Consider the following 15005-nt stretch of genomic DNA (forward strand, 5'->3'; position numbering starts at 1 on the left):
GGAGCAGCCAGCCCGCTCTGCCTCCGTTGGTGTGTGCGGAGGGTTTGCACCTCCCTGTTCGGATGGGCCCAGCGGAGTCGCCTGCCAGCGAACCTCGTGAGGTTCACCAGGCCAAGCACAGGGTCCTGCACATGGGTCGGGACAATCCCAAGCACAAACACAGGCTGGGCGGAAGACGGATAGAGAGCAGTCCTGAGGAGAAGGACCTGGGGGTATTGGGGGATGAGTAGCTCAACATCACCCAGCAATATGCGCCGGCAGCGCAGCGAGCCCCCGGCACCCCGGGCTGCACCCCCCGCAGCGTGGCCAGCAGGGCGAGGGGGGATTGTGCCCCTCTGCTGCGCTCTGCTCTGCTCTGGGGGGACCCCCCCGCAGTGCTGCCTCCAGCTCGGGGGCCACCAACATCAGAAGGACATGGACCTGCTGGAGCGGGGCCAGAGGGGGCCCCAGAGCTGCTGGGAGGGCTGGAGCCCCTCTGCTGGGAGGACAGGCTGGGAGAGGTGGGGGGGTCAGCCTGGAGAAGAGAAGGCTCCGCGGAGACCTCCGAGCCCCTTCCAGTGCCTAAAGGGGCTCCAGGAGAGCTGGGGAGGGACTCTGGGTCAGGGAGGGGAGCCGTGGGACGAGGGGGAACGGTTTGACACTGACAGAGGGGAGATTGAGATGAGATATCAAGAAGAAATTTTTCACTCTGAGGGCGGTGAGCCCCTGGCGCAGGGTGCCCCGAGAAGCTGTGGCTGCCCCATCCCTGGGGGTGTTGAAGGCCGGGTTGGACGGGGCTGGGAGCGACCTGGGCTGGGGGGAGGTGGCCCTGCCCGGGGCAAGGGGGGGACTTGATGGCCTTTAAGGTTCCTTCCCACCCAAACCGCTCTGTCATTCTGGGACTCACCGAGGGGCGTTTGTGCAAGGTGACTGATCAGTGGGGGCGTCCCGGGTACCTGTCTAGCAAAGCTGTCACCGGCCCGGTTAGCGCTGCTGGTCCCTGTGCTTCCCCCGGGCTTTGCTGAGGCCATGGCCTTGGGAGCTCGTTTCCTTAGAGCAGAAGTGGCACAGGTACTCGGGTTCCACAGGTTGGGAACCTGCCCACGTGCAGGCTCTGGGTAGCTGAGGGAGGTGGTGGCCCAGCCCGTGTCTCGGTCCATGGCCTGGGCAAGTTCCCCGCGCTATTTAATGCTCATTTTCGGAGCAGTGGATCTGCGGCCACCCCTGCTCGCCCACCGGACTCAGTTCTGCTCTCAGCTGCCCTCCCACGTTTTGTGGCCTCGTCTGGAGCCTGTGGTTGTCTCCACCTTTGTGTGTGCTGGTTTCGGAGAACTTCCACGTGAGCTGTTGGGGGCTGATCAGGACACCCCGTGTCGTGTGCCCTCCAAAGCTCTCGTGTCACACTTAACCAAAAAACGTGGGGCTTTGTTGGCACTTGCAGAGGAGAGCTGCTGCCGCGCTCCTCTCACCCGGCCAGGAACAACCAGCTTGTGGAGCGGAGGGTGCCAGAGCTGGACACGTCTCTGATCCCTGTCCTCGTCCCTCTGCCCTGTCCTGGGCGCTCGGCTTCGGCAGTGACCGCTGCAGCCGCCGAGTCGTGCCACGTGGCCCATCACCGGGATCAGCGGCGGTGGCCGCCGCCTCTTCCTATCGCGTGCTCACCGTAACTCCGGCGCAATTTCAGACTTCTACGTGCTATTTTGTCTGAGGCAAAGTATATATTATTTTTCTGGTTAGTGTTTCCTGGTTGTCTGCAGGGGACTTGGGAACTGTCCCAAGAAAGAGGAAAGCTGCTTTTTTTTCCCAAGGGTCAAACTGTCCGGCCAAAAAATCCCTGGAATTTAAACAATTGGAGCCCCGTCCTGTGGGGAGCAGAGGGTGGCTCCGAGGCTTCCCACAAGCTGTCAGGAGGCGTCCTGGGTGACCAGCACGTAGGGCTGCAACTAAGGCAGCTTCCGAAAATCGGATGGAGCCCGCTCAGGGGATTTTTGGGTTGTATGTTACATTGCAGTGCTTCTTTTTAACAGCTTTTTGGGGGGAGAAGGCTTTCTGGAGTGTGTAGGGAGCAGGAATTTGTAGCTTCTGCCCTTGCGCGCTGTCTGACAGCATTTCCAAACAAAAATATCTCATTTTAATAGATGGAAGTTCCTCTGGAGAGAGACACAGGATGTGAACTTGTCTCCTCTGTTGCAGCATCCTCCCCTCCGGCTGCCCTCAAGCCCCCGGTGGGACGCGCTGGCCGCCCTCGCCAGCCTGCTGCGGGCAGCCGGGGGGAGCAGGATCTCCAGCGCCGGAGGCAGCCGGGAGAACCGGGGTGTCAGCGCGGGTGAAACCACGGCAGGGAGCCCCGCTTCGGGCTGCCGCTGACGGCTCTGGCTTCTGAGGGTCACTGGCTGCAGTGCCCGCGGTGGTGCCGAGCGAGGTGTGCGTTACGGGAACGGGGATTCCCACAAGCGTGTGCTGCGCCGTGGGTGCCTTCTGCTCCGGCCAGGGTCAGCGCAATCCCTCCCGATCCCACCTTACGTCCTTCTCTACCACAATCCCACAGGTCTACTTAACGCAGCAGGGTGTTTCCCTTGTCTTAAGGCTGCTCCTGGATGGTTGTGGCATGCTGCAGACCGTGCCGTCGTGCCTGCTGGGTACGTCCGACCCTCCGGACACGTCTCGCCTCTGCCAGCACGCACCGGCACCCCAGGCAGCGTGTGCCAGCGTTCCCTGCTGGTGGCTGGGCACTGAGAGCGTTAGGGCTTCTGCCGCTCTCTGAGATAAAACAGTGAGGTCCTTTTGTTTTCCACCCCGCAGGTAATTGCCTGCACGTTTGCAGCTTCAGCCTCCTGGCCTGCTGAAGGTGAGCCGGGGTTTGTGCCAGGTTTGCTCCTGGGTGCCGGGAGCGCGTGGGCAGAGGTGTCCGTAGCAGAATGCCGCATCCTGGCCCTGGCCGGGGGCTCGGCGGGGCAGGGTCCGCAGGCCTGGGGGGGTCTCCGCTTCCAGGGGACGGCAACACACTCTGCCGCTCGCAGGAGAGCCTTCCTTTGTTGCTTTGTGTTTGTAGGGTGGAGGTAGCTGAGCGGAGCCTTTCTGGTGCTTCTGTCCTGAGGTGGGCAGCCGACGGCTGAGCCCACGCAGCCGGCTGCTGGTTCGGCGGGGCTCAGGAGAGGGGAGAGCCGCCGCCACACTTCACCGGGGGTTTCATCAGGAGGGGAGCAGGCAGCCCCTTGGCCAGTGGGACACCGGTGACTGGTGGCTCCATGTGCTGTCCCTCCTGTGGGGTTGTCTTGTCCCGTAGCTTCCCAGGGTGGAAATAAATGATCAAAGGGATGTCTTGGGGCATCATCGTGTAGTGGTGGGACAAGAGGTAATGGTTTTAAACTGAAAGAGGAGAGATTTAGACTAGGTGTCAGGAAAAAATTCTTGGCTGTGAGGGCGGTGAGCCCCTGGCGCAGGGTGCCCCGAGAAGCTGTGGCTGCCCCATCCCTGGGGGTGTTCAAGGCCGGGTTGGACGGGGCTGGGAGCGACCTGGGCTGGGGGGGGTGGCTCTGCCCAGGGCAGGGGGGGGACTCGATGGCCTTTAACGATCCCTTCCCACCCAAACCATTCTGTGATTCTATGATCCTAGACTAGATCTTTGCAAAATCGATGCTTGCAAACTTGGGAAAGGCCTGGGATGTAACTGGTGGGAGAAGAAAAGGTGGCAGAGCAGCACTGACCCATGCAATGCTGTGGAAAACAAGTCTTGCTGGAGAGACACACGCACACGTTGTCACGAGAGGTTGGTGTTGCTAAAACTGCTCTCGGCAGTGTCTGCAGAACCCGGCACGCAGCTCTGCTTTCCTGTGGGATTTTTCTAAACAAACAAAGGGCTGTTGCCCCGGGGAGGCTTAGGTGCAGCTCAGCCGGGGCGTCCGCCAGCCCCGGTCTGGAGGGGGGCTGCAGTACGTCCTTCAGGTCAATCGCCTCCATCGACACCCCCCTCATGTGAGATTTGAGACTTTATTCTCCTCTGGCTGTCTGCAGCTCGCCCCTGTTCTCCGTGGGCACGCAGCAGCGCTGCGATGGGCTGTAGGGAGGGACTGGCTGTGCGGAGCGACTCCCGCACGCCCCAGCGGCCCCTGGAGCCCCGGCAGCGTGTGCCGTCACCCTGCACTGCACCAGTGGGTCGTACCGCACCCGAGGGCAGAGCACTGGGATCGCTGGGTCTGCCCACGCCGTGGGGGAAGCGAGTGCGGGGTGAGCATCCTCCCAGCGTGGATCTGAGGTCGGGCGAGGTAGGGGTGCAGAGCTCACCTCTTGCATGTGCAGATCCACTGAGATCTTCAGTTCTGCGTGGGGGCCCACAGCTTTGTCTTCCTTTAACTGTGGCACCTTCGGTGTTGCAGAGCACCACGGTACCACCATCAGTCACGGTTGGGCTGCTTCTGGAGGACCCTTGTTCTAATCACTGACCAGCCTACATCCATCTTTCATGGAGGTTGGTTGTCCTTTCGAGAGGATCTAGCTTGGAATGAGGCAGCGGTTGCGGAGGTCAGTCGTCTGCGGGCCTGGTGCTTTATGAACATGTGGCTGCTTCATGGTGACTTCTGCAGGATAAATCGGCCGAGGAGCATTGTGTGCAATCAAACTGGGCTGTGAGCGACTCCAGGGCATAGTTGTGTACCTCGGTGGCATGACTCAATCCAGGGTGTCACCTGCCGTGGTGGTGTCACCTGCCGTGGTTTGAAGTGACCTGTGCTCTCAGCAATGCTATTTTTAGGAAGTTGATGTCTTATCCCATGGTTTGGGAGGAGTCCCAGGGCAGCTTGGCGCCTGGAGCTCAGGTGGGTGTCTGGAGCCTCCTGCTCATCCCATGCTGGGACCGAGGGCTCCAGCGGTCCTCGCTGAGCTCGCACGTTGGGGACAGAAGGTGGTGGAGCCGTGCCTGCACCTGAGCAGCTGTAACCCCGAGTGAGAAGGCTGAAGTGAGTTTGCGTTTGTCTTGTGCCATCGCTTCCCTGCGCCCGTTTAGCGGTGGTGTAGTTGCCTCTGGAATGGGCTGAGGCTTCTTGGCACAGGAGACGGCACGGCCAAGGAGCAGAGCAGGGCCTGTGCCCGTTGGTGGTGGTGATGGGGATGTCCTCCTGCGGTTCCCTGGAAGAGGAACAGTCCAGGAGATCTGGACTTCCATTTCTCAGGCTTCTGGCTGAGCGCATTGGCCCCCGACACCTGGCTTGTACGTACCTGTCTCCGCAGGGGAGATTTGGTGCTGCGGTCGTGGAGTGCATCCCTTTGCCCTGGGATGTGGCAGTCGGGCAGTGCTGGGTGGAACCCAGCGGCGAACTCCTCGAGGGCAGCAGCTCTGTGTGCTTTGCTCCCGTCATTTCGGCAGTGAAATGTTTGCACAGAGCGGTGAGCTACAGGTTCATTGCAGAGCCCAGTGAGGAGAGGAACTCTCTGGTTGGGAGAGTGCCGCGGTGTACTTACCCCGATAGCTGCTGAGCCGTACCTTCCCCCCCCGTGCTGGCAGGGGAGCCGGGCAGGAGGCAGCCCGGTTGGAAATTGGCACCAGGAAGGAGAGGCCCTGGGACGCAGGTTTGCAGGGACATACGTGGCAGAGTCTGGGAATGCCTCACCTCCCCGCCGTGATACCCGGGCAGCTGAAGAAAGCCGAGCTCCTGCACTGCGGCCGCTGCCCGGCTCCTACGGCTGCGGCTGCACCGGGCGGCCCCGGGGAGGAGAGGAGGGTCTGTGCAGCCGTGTGTGGGTGTGGAGCATGAGAGTGGGCACGGGGAGCCGTGAACAGCTGGAAAACTTCACCGGCTTTAAACCAGCTTCAATTCGCAAGGGTTTGGGCTGGAGCAGCGATTTCTGCAGCTTTGTGCCTGTCCGGCCTCATTGCTGCCTTATTCTCATCCTCGGTGTGGCTCAAGTCACCTCGTCCTCAGAGTGCATGGGGCCGCGGCCCCAGAAGTAGCCGAGCTGTCCCCTTCTCAGTGAGGTCCCAAAAGTTTCGGGAATTTTCCACAGCTCCTCACCAGCCAAATGCAGATACTGAGGAAATACAGAAAAATCCCTTGTGACTTTGAAACCCAGGGGCAGTCCTGGGGCCGCTGGCTGGAATTACCCACCGACCCTGGGGAGGGTGCTTGGAAAGTCCCCAGAAACCGGTAAAACTGTGTTCGGAGCTGCCTGAAGTGCGGCATTGGCACAGCCTGGGCTGGTGTTTTCCAGCTGCCTGCCCCGAGGCAGGAGTGCCACCTCCCGGGGCAGACGCCGGTGCCTGGGGGCAGCCCTGGGACATGTCGCCTTTCCTTCCCGGTGCCGGGCTGCAGGGACCTGGCAGGGCCTGGCCAGCCTCGCGGGCTCGATGCCGGCTGCAGGGAGCTGCCTCGCATGGCGCAGCCCAGCTCCTCGCAGCCCCTGTGCCGGGGCAGCTCCTGCGGCTCCGAGATGGGTGCAGGGTGATGGAGGGTGCCCGGCTCGGCCAGGGAGTCCCCTCACCCTTCCTCCCAGCTTGGGTTTCTCCAAGCGGCTTCTGCTGTCCCTGCGGAGAGGAGGGGAAGGCACCTACCCATTTCTCCCCTGCAGAGGGGACGGGAGGCTCTGGCTGGTGTTCCCGCCTCCCTGGACCGTGGTGGCCGCAGGTGCCGGGGAAGGTGGCACAGCCCTGTTTCCCTTTATACTCTGTAGGTGACATGCTGCCACGCCAAGCTCCCTGTCCCCGGGAGCCGGTACCTGGTGGTGTCAGTACCTGGGGGAGTTGCTTTCACAGCATCCAGCCCCCTGAAGCTCCCGGCTCCCACCGCCGAAGCGATGCGGGGGAGCGAGCGTGGCGGCGTGGGCAGTGCAGCCCCCTGACCGCCGTCCCCTGCGGTCTCTTGCAGTTCTGCCAGCCCAGCGGCTGGCAGCTCTTCACGGAGAGGAACCCCCCCACCTTCTTCGTGGCTGTGCTGACCGACATCAACTCAGAGCGGCATTACTGCGCCTGCTTCACCTTCTGGGAGGCCGTCGAGAGCGCACAGGTACTGCGGGCTGCCGGGGTCGTGTCTGCGGGGGCGGGTTGGGGAGGGCAGTCGGCAGCACTGGCTGGGAAGCATCGACGGCCTTCGGCTTTGGCCAGTGGTTCCTGCTTTCCCCTTGTCAGGGAAATCCGGGCCCTGGCGTCAGAGGCTTGGGAGAGGGAAGAGCATCCTTTTTCTAACCCCGGGACTTGGCTGGTGTGTGTCTCCCTAGCCTCAGAGCCACCCCAGAAATGGTGAGGGGGAGGAGGAGGAAGAGGAGCCATCGTCTCCTGTTCAACCCGCGCAGCTCTTCGCTCCCAAAAGCTTGGTGCTGGTGTCGCGGCTGGACCATGCAGAGGTGTTCAGGGTAAGTCCGAAATGCACTTGCGGCTGGGGCGGGGGGAGCGGGGCCCCTGCGCGGGGTGGAGAGGAGAGCATCGTTAGTAAAGGCTCTGGGAGCAACCGGGAGCCACGTAGTCACTGCCAGGAGCAGGAGCTGCAGGAGCACGCTGGCACAGCGCCCCGTGGGAGAGCCGCCTGTCCCCAGCCCGCTCGTTGCATCCCGGTCCAGCCCCAGGAGCCGGGTCAGCGGCTGCACGCTGAACCTGCACGGCTGGCAGCAGAACGGCAAACCAAGGGCTCGGCCACGCCGGGCAGCCGGTGGCCTTGACCCAGTTTTGTTAATAGAAAAAAATGTGAAGAACAGCCCGTTCCTGTGGAAGCATTTATCTTTGCCATCTTTATTTTCTTTAAACGGGCTGCATTATGCGGCTGTGTAAGGTTTGGGAGGGCACGGGCTGCGAGCTGGCGTGTTTACAAGCTGCCTCCGTGCGTACTGTGCCCGCGGCTCTGCGGCTGGGGCAGGTGGGGTGCGGGCAGCCGCCTCCGGAGTGAGTGGCCCGGCTGCCTCGCTGCGCCCTCGGTCCTAAGGAGGAATCCCCCCGGCGGTTACGGTGGGCTCTCCGCGAGCTTGCCCAGGTGCTGGGCTCGCAGGAGGGCAGCGTTGTCCGTCAGGCCAGGCTGGGCCCTTCCTTTTTCCCCTCCCACCGCGCGGATATCGCTTCTGGGCTCTGCCCTGTTCTTGAACCTCTTGTTCACAGCCCGCTCTGTGAATGGAGCACATGGTGTTCCCTCAGGCATCCAGTGCTCAAGGCATTAATAACTGACAGGGGAAAAAAAAATATTCCCTTCTCTGGCCTGGAGTTGCTTCAAACAGCAGAAACTTTGGGCTTCGCAGACTCACAACCCCGAACCACGTAACTGAGGTTGGAGGCTCCTCTGGAGGTCTCTGGTCCAACCCCTGCTCGAGCAGGTTGTCCTGTTGGGTTTTGAATATCTCCAAGGATAGAGACTGTACAACTTCTCTGGGTAACCAGTGCCAGTGTTCAACCACCCTCGCAGTAAACACATCTGTAGACTTAGGTATTTTTGGGGGAAGGTTGTCTGAGCCCAAGTCAAGCCTGTCTTGGCTGATAGGTGGTGTCAAAACAGCAACTCCTTCCCGCAAGCGGGAGCGGTAAGCCCGAGGTAGAAGGGAGCATACGGACAGAAACGAGCCTGGATCATCTGTCCATTTCCCTCGTTGCAAGCAGTCACATTGTACGGTCATCCTCACGTCTGCGATGGGGCTTACCAGGCCTGGCCTTCCCTGGAGCTGGAATTCTCTGAAACGCCGGAGCTGTTCATTTTCTCAGGCCCGGGAGAGCAGAGTGAGATCAGCCGGGCTGCAGAGTCTCCCGGCAACCCGGTCGCGCTTGGGGATGACGCTGGAGGAAAGCGGGTCAGAGAACGGGTTCCAAAAGAGGTTTCCTGCAGAGCTTCTCCCCTGGAGACTGCACTGAGATGGTTCCCGGCTCATTTTGGTCTTTGCATACCTGACCGCTCGCCTGCCCCGGCTGGGTTTGTTAGGAGGCCCGGTAACGTTTGCGTCACGCGTTAGGCTGCCGGGTTTCATTGCTTGAGTTATCCGCCTTAGTGAGTTCGGAGGAGCAGAGGAGCAATGAGCACTACAGTGCCATCGTTCTGGGCCTTGGGTCATTGCCCCCTCAGCTGTGGCACGGACCCAGCGATGTCGCTGCCTGTGCCCAGGAGGTCTCGGAGCGTAGTGGCTGTGGGGTCGGGGGCTCTGCTCCGCTGCAGCGAGTGCCGCGCGCCTCTGGCGTGCCCGAGGGAGCCGAAGCAGATGGTGGGGGAACACGGCGTGTTTGCCTGTTGAGTGGGGTTTGCCTCTCCCTGTCCCTGCCAGGAGGAGGGCGACGGGTGGAAACCCGGCCTTTGCCCTTTGGGTGGATGGACAGATTTCACTGGCTAAATCTGAAGTGCCGCCTGTTCCTTCCCTGGCACAAGACTCGGGTTGTTGTGGCTCCTTCTCCTCTCTGATTAGAGGTCTCTGTAGCCCAACACCTGGACCCGGTGGTCCCCCTGGTCAGCACGGTGCAGGACTGAGAGTCTGCCTCTTGCTCAGGGTGAGGTCACGCCATACACACGTTGCATCAGGAGCCTTCACCACTGTTCATGAACGAGCAGGAGCGTGAGCTTCCTCTTCACTGGGTTATTCCAGCCTGCCTGGCCCCTTCTCTCCAAAGCCCCGGTATTTGTGTTTTCTCTCTTCCTCACTGACTTGGGGAGATGGCTTGAGTTAAAAAACAATGCCCAGAGGGTGCCTTGAAGACAAATTCCTTAAATTCCTTATTCATCTGTGTGTTAGAGCTGTGCTGAATGCTGCCCCATGCTTGTGCCCCCTGAATCCCTCTGTGCTGGAGCTGGTGTTGCTTCCCCAAAAGAAAAGAAAAGGAAGAAAAGAACTAGATTAGATTAGATTAGATTAGATTAGATTAGATTAGATTAGATTAGATTAGAACAGAACAGAACAGAACAGATAGAATAGCATAGAATAGAAATTTCAGTTGGAAGAGACCTACAATGGTCAGCTAGTCCCGCTGCCTGACCAGTTCAGGGCTCACCGAAAGTTAAAGCGTGTTGTTAATGGCACAGTCCAAACGCAGAGCAGTGTCTCGGCAGCCCTCGATGGAGAAGCGGGTCTCCTTCCCATCCCTTGCTTGGAGTTGCGGACGTACAGTTCTGCGTCCCACCCTGATGCTCAGCTGTGCTGTGCTTTCCTCTCCAGAACAGCCTGGGTTTGATCTATACCATCTACGTGGACGGACTGAGTGTGTCCCTGGAGAACGTCATTGGGAACCTCCTGACGTGTACCATCCCCATCACCGGGGGAGCTCAGGTGGGTAACCTGCTCTTCCCTCTCTTCCCTCTCCCTGCTTCTGCCTCTGAGCAGCTCTGACAGACGCAGGGAGGTTTCGCTCAGCTGTATTCTGGTTTTGCTGTGCTGGGTGAGCTGAGCAAGGCTGATGTGACTCGTGGGCAGAGTCTGGCTCAGTGCACCGGCAACGGAGGAGCTGCCGTGGTGCACTGCTACTGGCGAGTGCTTGGCTAGCGCACGTAGTGCCTTCCCAAGTGCTTCAGAGTAGGAACAACAAACCTCTGTGGTTTGGAGCCGCTCAGCTCCTACATCAGCTGAGAAGATCTTGCTGCTTTGCTTAGCTACAGCTTGCCGTGACTGGGCAGCTTGGTCTTGGCTCCTTGCTCCCTCCAGGAGGGAGTACGGGGTGGCTCGACCACCAGCTGGCTGACGCAGTCACTGATCGATCTGTGCAAACAATCGCCATGGTCTCTGGTCACTCCTGCATCGGGGAGGTCTCGCTCCTCCGCTCAGGCCTGTCTGACTGCCTGGAGAGCTGCTCCAGAGCCAAGTGGCCACGGGCCATCTGTGAGAGTGGGGACAAGTCAGCTCGAGGGAGATGGGCCGAGCAAGGCTAACGTTTGCCAGATGAGCAGTTTGGAGCTCTCTCCTCACACCACTGGCTTGTGCCTGTGCGTGGCCAGCGTCCCTGATGGACAGGGCTTGAGGAGCAACGGCCTCGCTCGTGCCCAGACCTGCGGCCATCAAAGATAAACCTCCTGTTTTTCCCCTCTGAGCCATGTGTTCCCCGAGCAGTCCTCCTCCTGCTCCAGGAAGGCCATCTGGGCCCAGTCTCGCCCCTGTGAGCAGCAGATGGGTAAGGAAGGGCTAATTGAAGCTGACTTGGAGGTGACAGAAGTGGAGAGGGCCCAGCTGGACCCTCTGGCAGGAGGCGTTTGGAGACAGTGGCATAATGCCCTGAAGGTCTCCTGCCACGATAACACCTGGAACATGACCATGGATGTGCACTTGTCTCCCGCAGTGGCTTCACTTTCAGCTGAGCTCCACTTTCCCAAGCAAAAAACGCCATCTCATCTTCTCGCACCCTGGCTGCACCCAAGTGGAGGGGCCGTTGCAGGGCTGGGGCAGCGCTGCGGGTTCCCGGAGCCCGGAGACAGAGGTTTCTTCCACCACTGTGGCCCGTGACCCCGAGGGGAGGCTGCTGCCTTGGACCCGTGGGTCTGTGCAGGCTTTTGGGTGGCTGCTGTCTGCTGGGCAGAAGCAGTGCCCCTTGGGCTGCCGTCGTGGTCCATCGTAGGTTTGGTGCTTCCTCCAGTAATCCGGAGCAATGCAGGTCCTGGGAGGGCCCAGCAGCCGTCCTGGTGTTTGCAGGAGAGGGATGGATGGCACTCGTATCCGAGTCCTCGGGAGGAGAAGGCGGCAGGGTGCTGCCCGCACCCAGGGGGCTGTCACTGGGTGCCAAGCGCCCCGGGTTTGCTCGCATTCCTGCAGGATCTGCCCAGATCTGTCCGACTCCATCTGGTTCCTCCCTGGTGGGACGTGTAAGTGGCAGTATGGGAGAGGAGAGGCTGCTCGCACCAGGGCGGCTCCTCAAGCCGCTGTGGCTCGCTGAACAGCGCTTTTTTGGCACAATTATTTGCCACCTCCCAGTTCTTGCAGGATCAGTCTGTGCTGTGGGAACAAGTAGTGTGCTACAGGGAGGGCGGTCTGTTGGTGGCAGGTCCCTTCCCGTGCTTTACCTGTTCTCCTGCTGTGTCCAAACGCTCTTTTGCAGTGTAGTAGCTGTCGCTTTTGCTTTGTGTGTGTGCGTGTGCATCTCTCCGCTCCGAGAGCGCTGGTCCCTGCTTGATGTTGGCCTCTGCCCGTGTTCGTCTTCCCTGTTGTCTCGCTGTCTGTGTGTGTTTCTAACTGACTGTGCTATCTCTGTCTGTCTCTATCTCAGCTTGACGCGGACGACGAAGCAGCGGTACGCACACCTTTTCTTTCATTGGGTCCGTCTCCTCGTTAGCAACCTCTCTTTTGTTGTTCTTGAGGGTGGCACACGCTGCAGCTCGTGCAGCGGAGGAGGCCCGGGCGCTGTTGGTCTCGGAGCACCCCCGGGTGCCCGTGTCTGCGTGTGCTGCGCTGCGGGGCAGCGGGGAACGCGGGCCGGGGGCTGTGGGGAGGGGGCTGCGTTCCTGCACCGCAGCAGACGGGCTGTGCGCTCTTTGCCTCTCCGTGAGCACGCTCTCCTGGGGGTTGTGAAAACGCGGTGGCCTGGTCTGGAAGACCAGGTCAGGGGTGTTGGTTCTGCCCTGCCAGAAAGAAGGCGGTTAGCAGCAGATTTCTGGGCTGTTGCGGTGGCGTGAGCTCTTGCGGCTGCCGGGGCCGAGCGAGGAGGTGGGTTGCATGGCGAAACCCGCTATTGCAGAGGAGCGTTTTCCCCAGAGAGGTGCAGAAAGAGGAGAAGAGGGACGGTCATCTGGTCCTGCCCCAGTGGCCTGGGGAGAGGCTGGGGACATGCAGGCTTCCCCGTGCCACAGGGAACGAGCTTAGGTCTGGGGAAGAAATTGTGTTGGCGAAGAAACAATGAGACTGTGCCCAGTCTGTCCGTCCCCAGCCCTTCTACTGGGAGCCGTGCGGGCCTGCTCGCGCTGCTCACCGGGGTGCCCTGTGCCACGGGAGAGGCTGCAGAGGTGGTGCAGCTCCTTTGCCCGCCCGTGCTGGCTGGGCACGGCACAGGCGAGCTGTGTCCCCCTGGCTGTGAGGTCCCGGAGAGCCCTCCTGTGCTGCGTCGCAGTGCGGGTCTCGGGGCTTGCTGCCTTCTGCCAGCCATCGAGGGGTCGCTCGTGCTGGCCAGGACTGACGGCTGTTTCAGCGGGTCTCGTTCCTCCAGCTAGCCCGTGGCCTCAGCCGAGCGCACGATGTGTGTTGTCGCAGGGTGCTCTTCCCTCTTCCTGCAGCAGCCGTGCTCCGGCCGTGCTGCCGTGAGGCGGTGTGCCGTGGTGGGACACGCTGCCCCGTTGGGTGCGAGGGTTGTGCCGAGGGCACGGTCGCCCTGGCCCTGTGCGCCGGGGGGATTCGGGCTGCTCCTGGCTGGCGTGGCAGTGGGGCAGCTGGCTTGCCCTCGATGCTTCTGCTCGCCCCTTGCTTGGGTGGACGCCCAGTGACCGGGGTTTGTTTTCTCTTGCAGAGGACGATCTCGCTGGGAGCAGGGGACAGGCAGGTGATCCAGACACCCATCAATGACTCGCTTCCCGTCAGCAGCTGCAGCGTGGCCCTGCTCTTCCGCCAGCTTGGTGAGACTTCTCCCCACGCCTCCTTCTCATCGGGTCCGGTGCCAAAGCCAGCTGGCCGAGTCCCGGGCTGGAGTTGCCTGCACGTCGCTTCCCACCGCGCTCCTGAGCCTGGTGTGGCAGCTCAGGGCTCTCTTCCAGCTGCAGCCACCTCAGACTGAGCCCTCCCCGGCCCCGCGTTACCTCTCCTTTCCCAGGAGGGCAGGAGAGGGCGGCTCAGGCACAGACGTGTGGCCACATCTCATGGGAAACAGCCCGGGTGGTGGAAGGAGTGCCTGGAGGTGTGCTGCCATCAGCCTTGTGCCTCTGATTAAAGGACAGTGGCAGCTCAGGAGAGCTGCTGAGCATCTCTCGGAAGAGGGGCTTCCTTGGGGGAGTGCGTACAGGTCCGTGGGTGACCCAGAAGCAGCTCTCTGGAAGGATGTTGGCTCCTCTGATTTGCAGAATGTGGAGATGGGGAGTGGGATCCAGCCCGGGTAGGGATTAGCAGTCTCTGGAGGGGTGCGAGAGGGGAACCCTCATTTCTGAGCGCTCTTCTCTCCCTGTCTCCCCAGGCATCACCAATGTGCTGTATCTCTTCTGTGCAGCGCTTACTGAGCACAAGATCCTGTTTCTCTCCAGCAGTTACCAGAGGCTCACTGACGCCTGCCGGGCTCTCCTTGCGCTGATGTTCCCCCTCAAGTACAGGTGAGGGAACCCCGCCGCTCCTCGAGCCCCTCAGCCCTCCGGCAGCACCCTAGAGCCAGCTAGGGCACAGTCGCCTGCCTCCCCCGTGCTGGCTGTCCTGCCTCCCCCGTGCTTCCCGCCCTCGCTGCCTCCTGGGTTCATAGCTGGTGTGACCGTGTTTTGGGCACTGCCGGCACAGGGACAGGTGAAGCCCACGGGTTTTGGCTGTGCTCAGTGCCCCTTCCTGAAGCCTTTCACATGCATGGCAATGTAATTCCAGAGTGCATCCACAGCAGCAAAGGGGTGCGAACCTTCCACCCCTGCCTCCCTCCTCCCCAGGGCAGGACCGGGGCTGTAGCACGGGAAGCAGGGAGCAGCGAGGCATTACCAGCAGTGTCTGTAGCTCCAGGAGCTGCTGGCATGCATTATTCCTAGTCGTGGTGACCTTTGACAGAAGGAAGCAAGCCTGTCCGGCCATGGGATGTGGTCCAGCAGTGCCCATGGTGCGTGTGAGAGAGGCCGGAGGTGCTTCTCTCTCCAGAATCCGTTCCCTTTCCCTTCTCTCAGCCCTGTTGCAGCCTGTGCAGAGCACAGAGCCTCAGTGCGCTGCTTCCGCTGGCAGCCCTCCGTCCCGGCCCCGGGCACAAAGTCTCGCTGAACGGGGGAGGCTGGACACTGGGAGCCTTCCAGAAATGGGTGGTGCAAATTCTGCCCTCCCTAGAAGGGGACACGCTCATACAGGGCGTTTGTTAAGGGGCTGGTGGTGGTGGCCAAGCTGCCGTGGTGGCCGCGGCGTGATGGCTGGCACCCCGCTCGCCCCAGCCCCGGGGAGCTGCTGATGCTGTTGACCCGCGGGGCCCGGCCGGGGAGGGGGACGCCGGCTCGCAGACTGGC

The 15005-nt window shown here is 61.3% G+C and overlaps 1 protein-coding gene and 1 long non-coding RNA gene across 3 annotated transcripts in view; both read left to right on the plus strand.

Moving 5' to 3' along the window:
- The window catches only part of SBF1 (SET binding factor 1), a gene marked incomplete at its 5' end in the record, with an annotated part of 87668 nt that overhangs the window by 46712 nt on the left and 25951 nt on the right, over positions 1-15005 (plus strand). Inside the window, 5 exons of one of the 2 annotated variants that reach the window (XM_082483259.1) lie at positions 6837-6995; positions 7192-7320; positions 10081-10191; positions 13343-13448; positions 14000-14132. In XM_082483259.1, the coding sequence (XP_082339385.1) occupies positions 6837-6995; positions 7192-7320; positions 10081-10191; positions 13343-13448; positions 14000-14132 (638 nt within the window). Of the gene's footprint in view, positions 1-6836; positions 6996-7185; positions 7321-10080; positions 10192-13342; positions 13449-13999; positions 14133-15005 lie in introns of both variants that reach the window. The other variant, XM_082483258.1, reaches the window with a different exon arrangement.
- Positions 2373-3140, plus strand: LOC309671928. The gene is made up of 4 exons (XR_014269204.1): positions 2373-2401; positions 2528-2618; positions 2782-2827; positions 3032-3140. It is a non-coding gene; the product is annotated as an uncharacterized lncRNA (long non-coding RNA).

This window comes from Vanellus vanellus (assembly GCF_965231255.1).
Source record: "Vanellus vanellus genome assembly, chromosome: 1".
Classification (NCBI taxonomy): Eukaryota; Metazoa; Chordata; class Aves; order Charadriiformes; family Charadriidae; genus Vanellus; species Vanellus vanellus.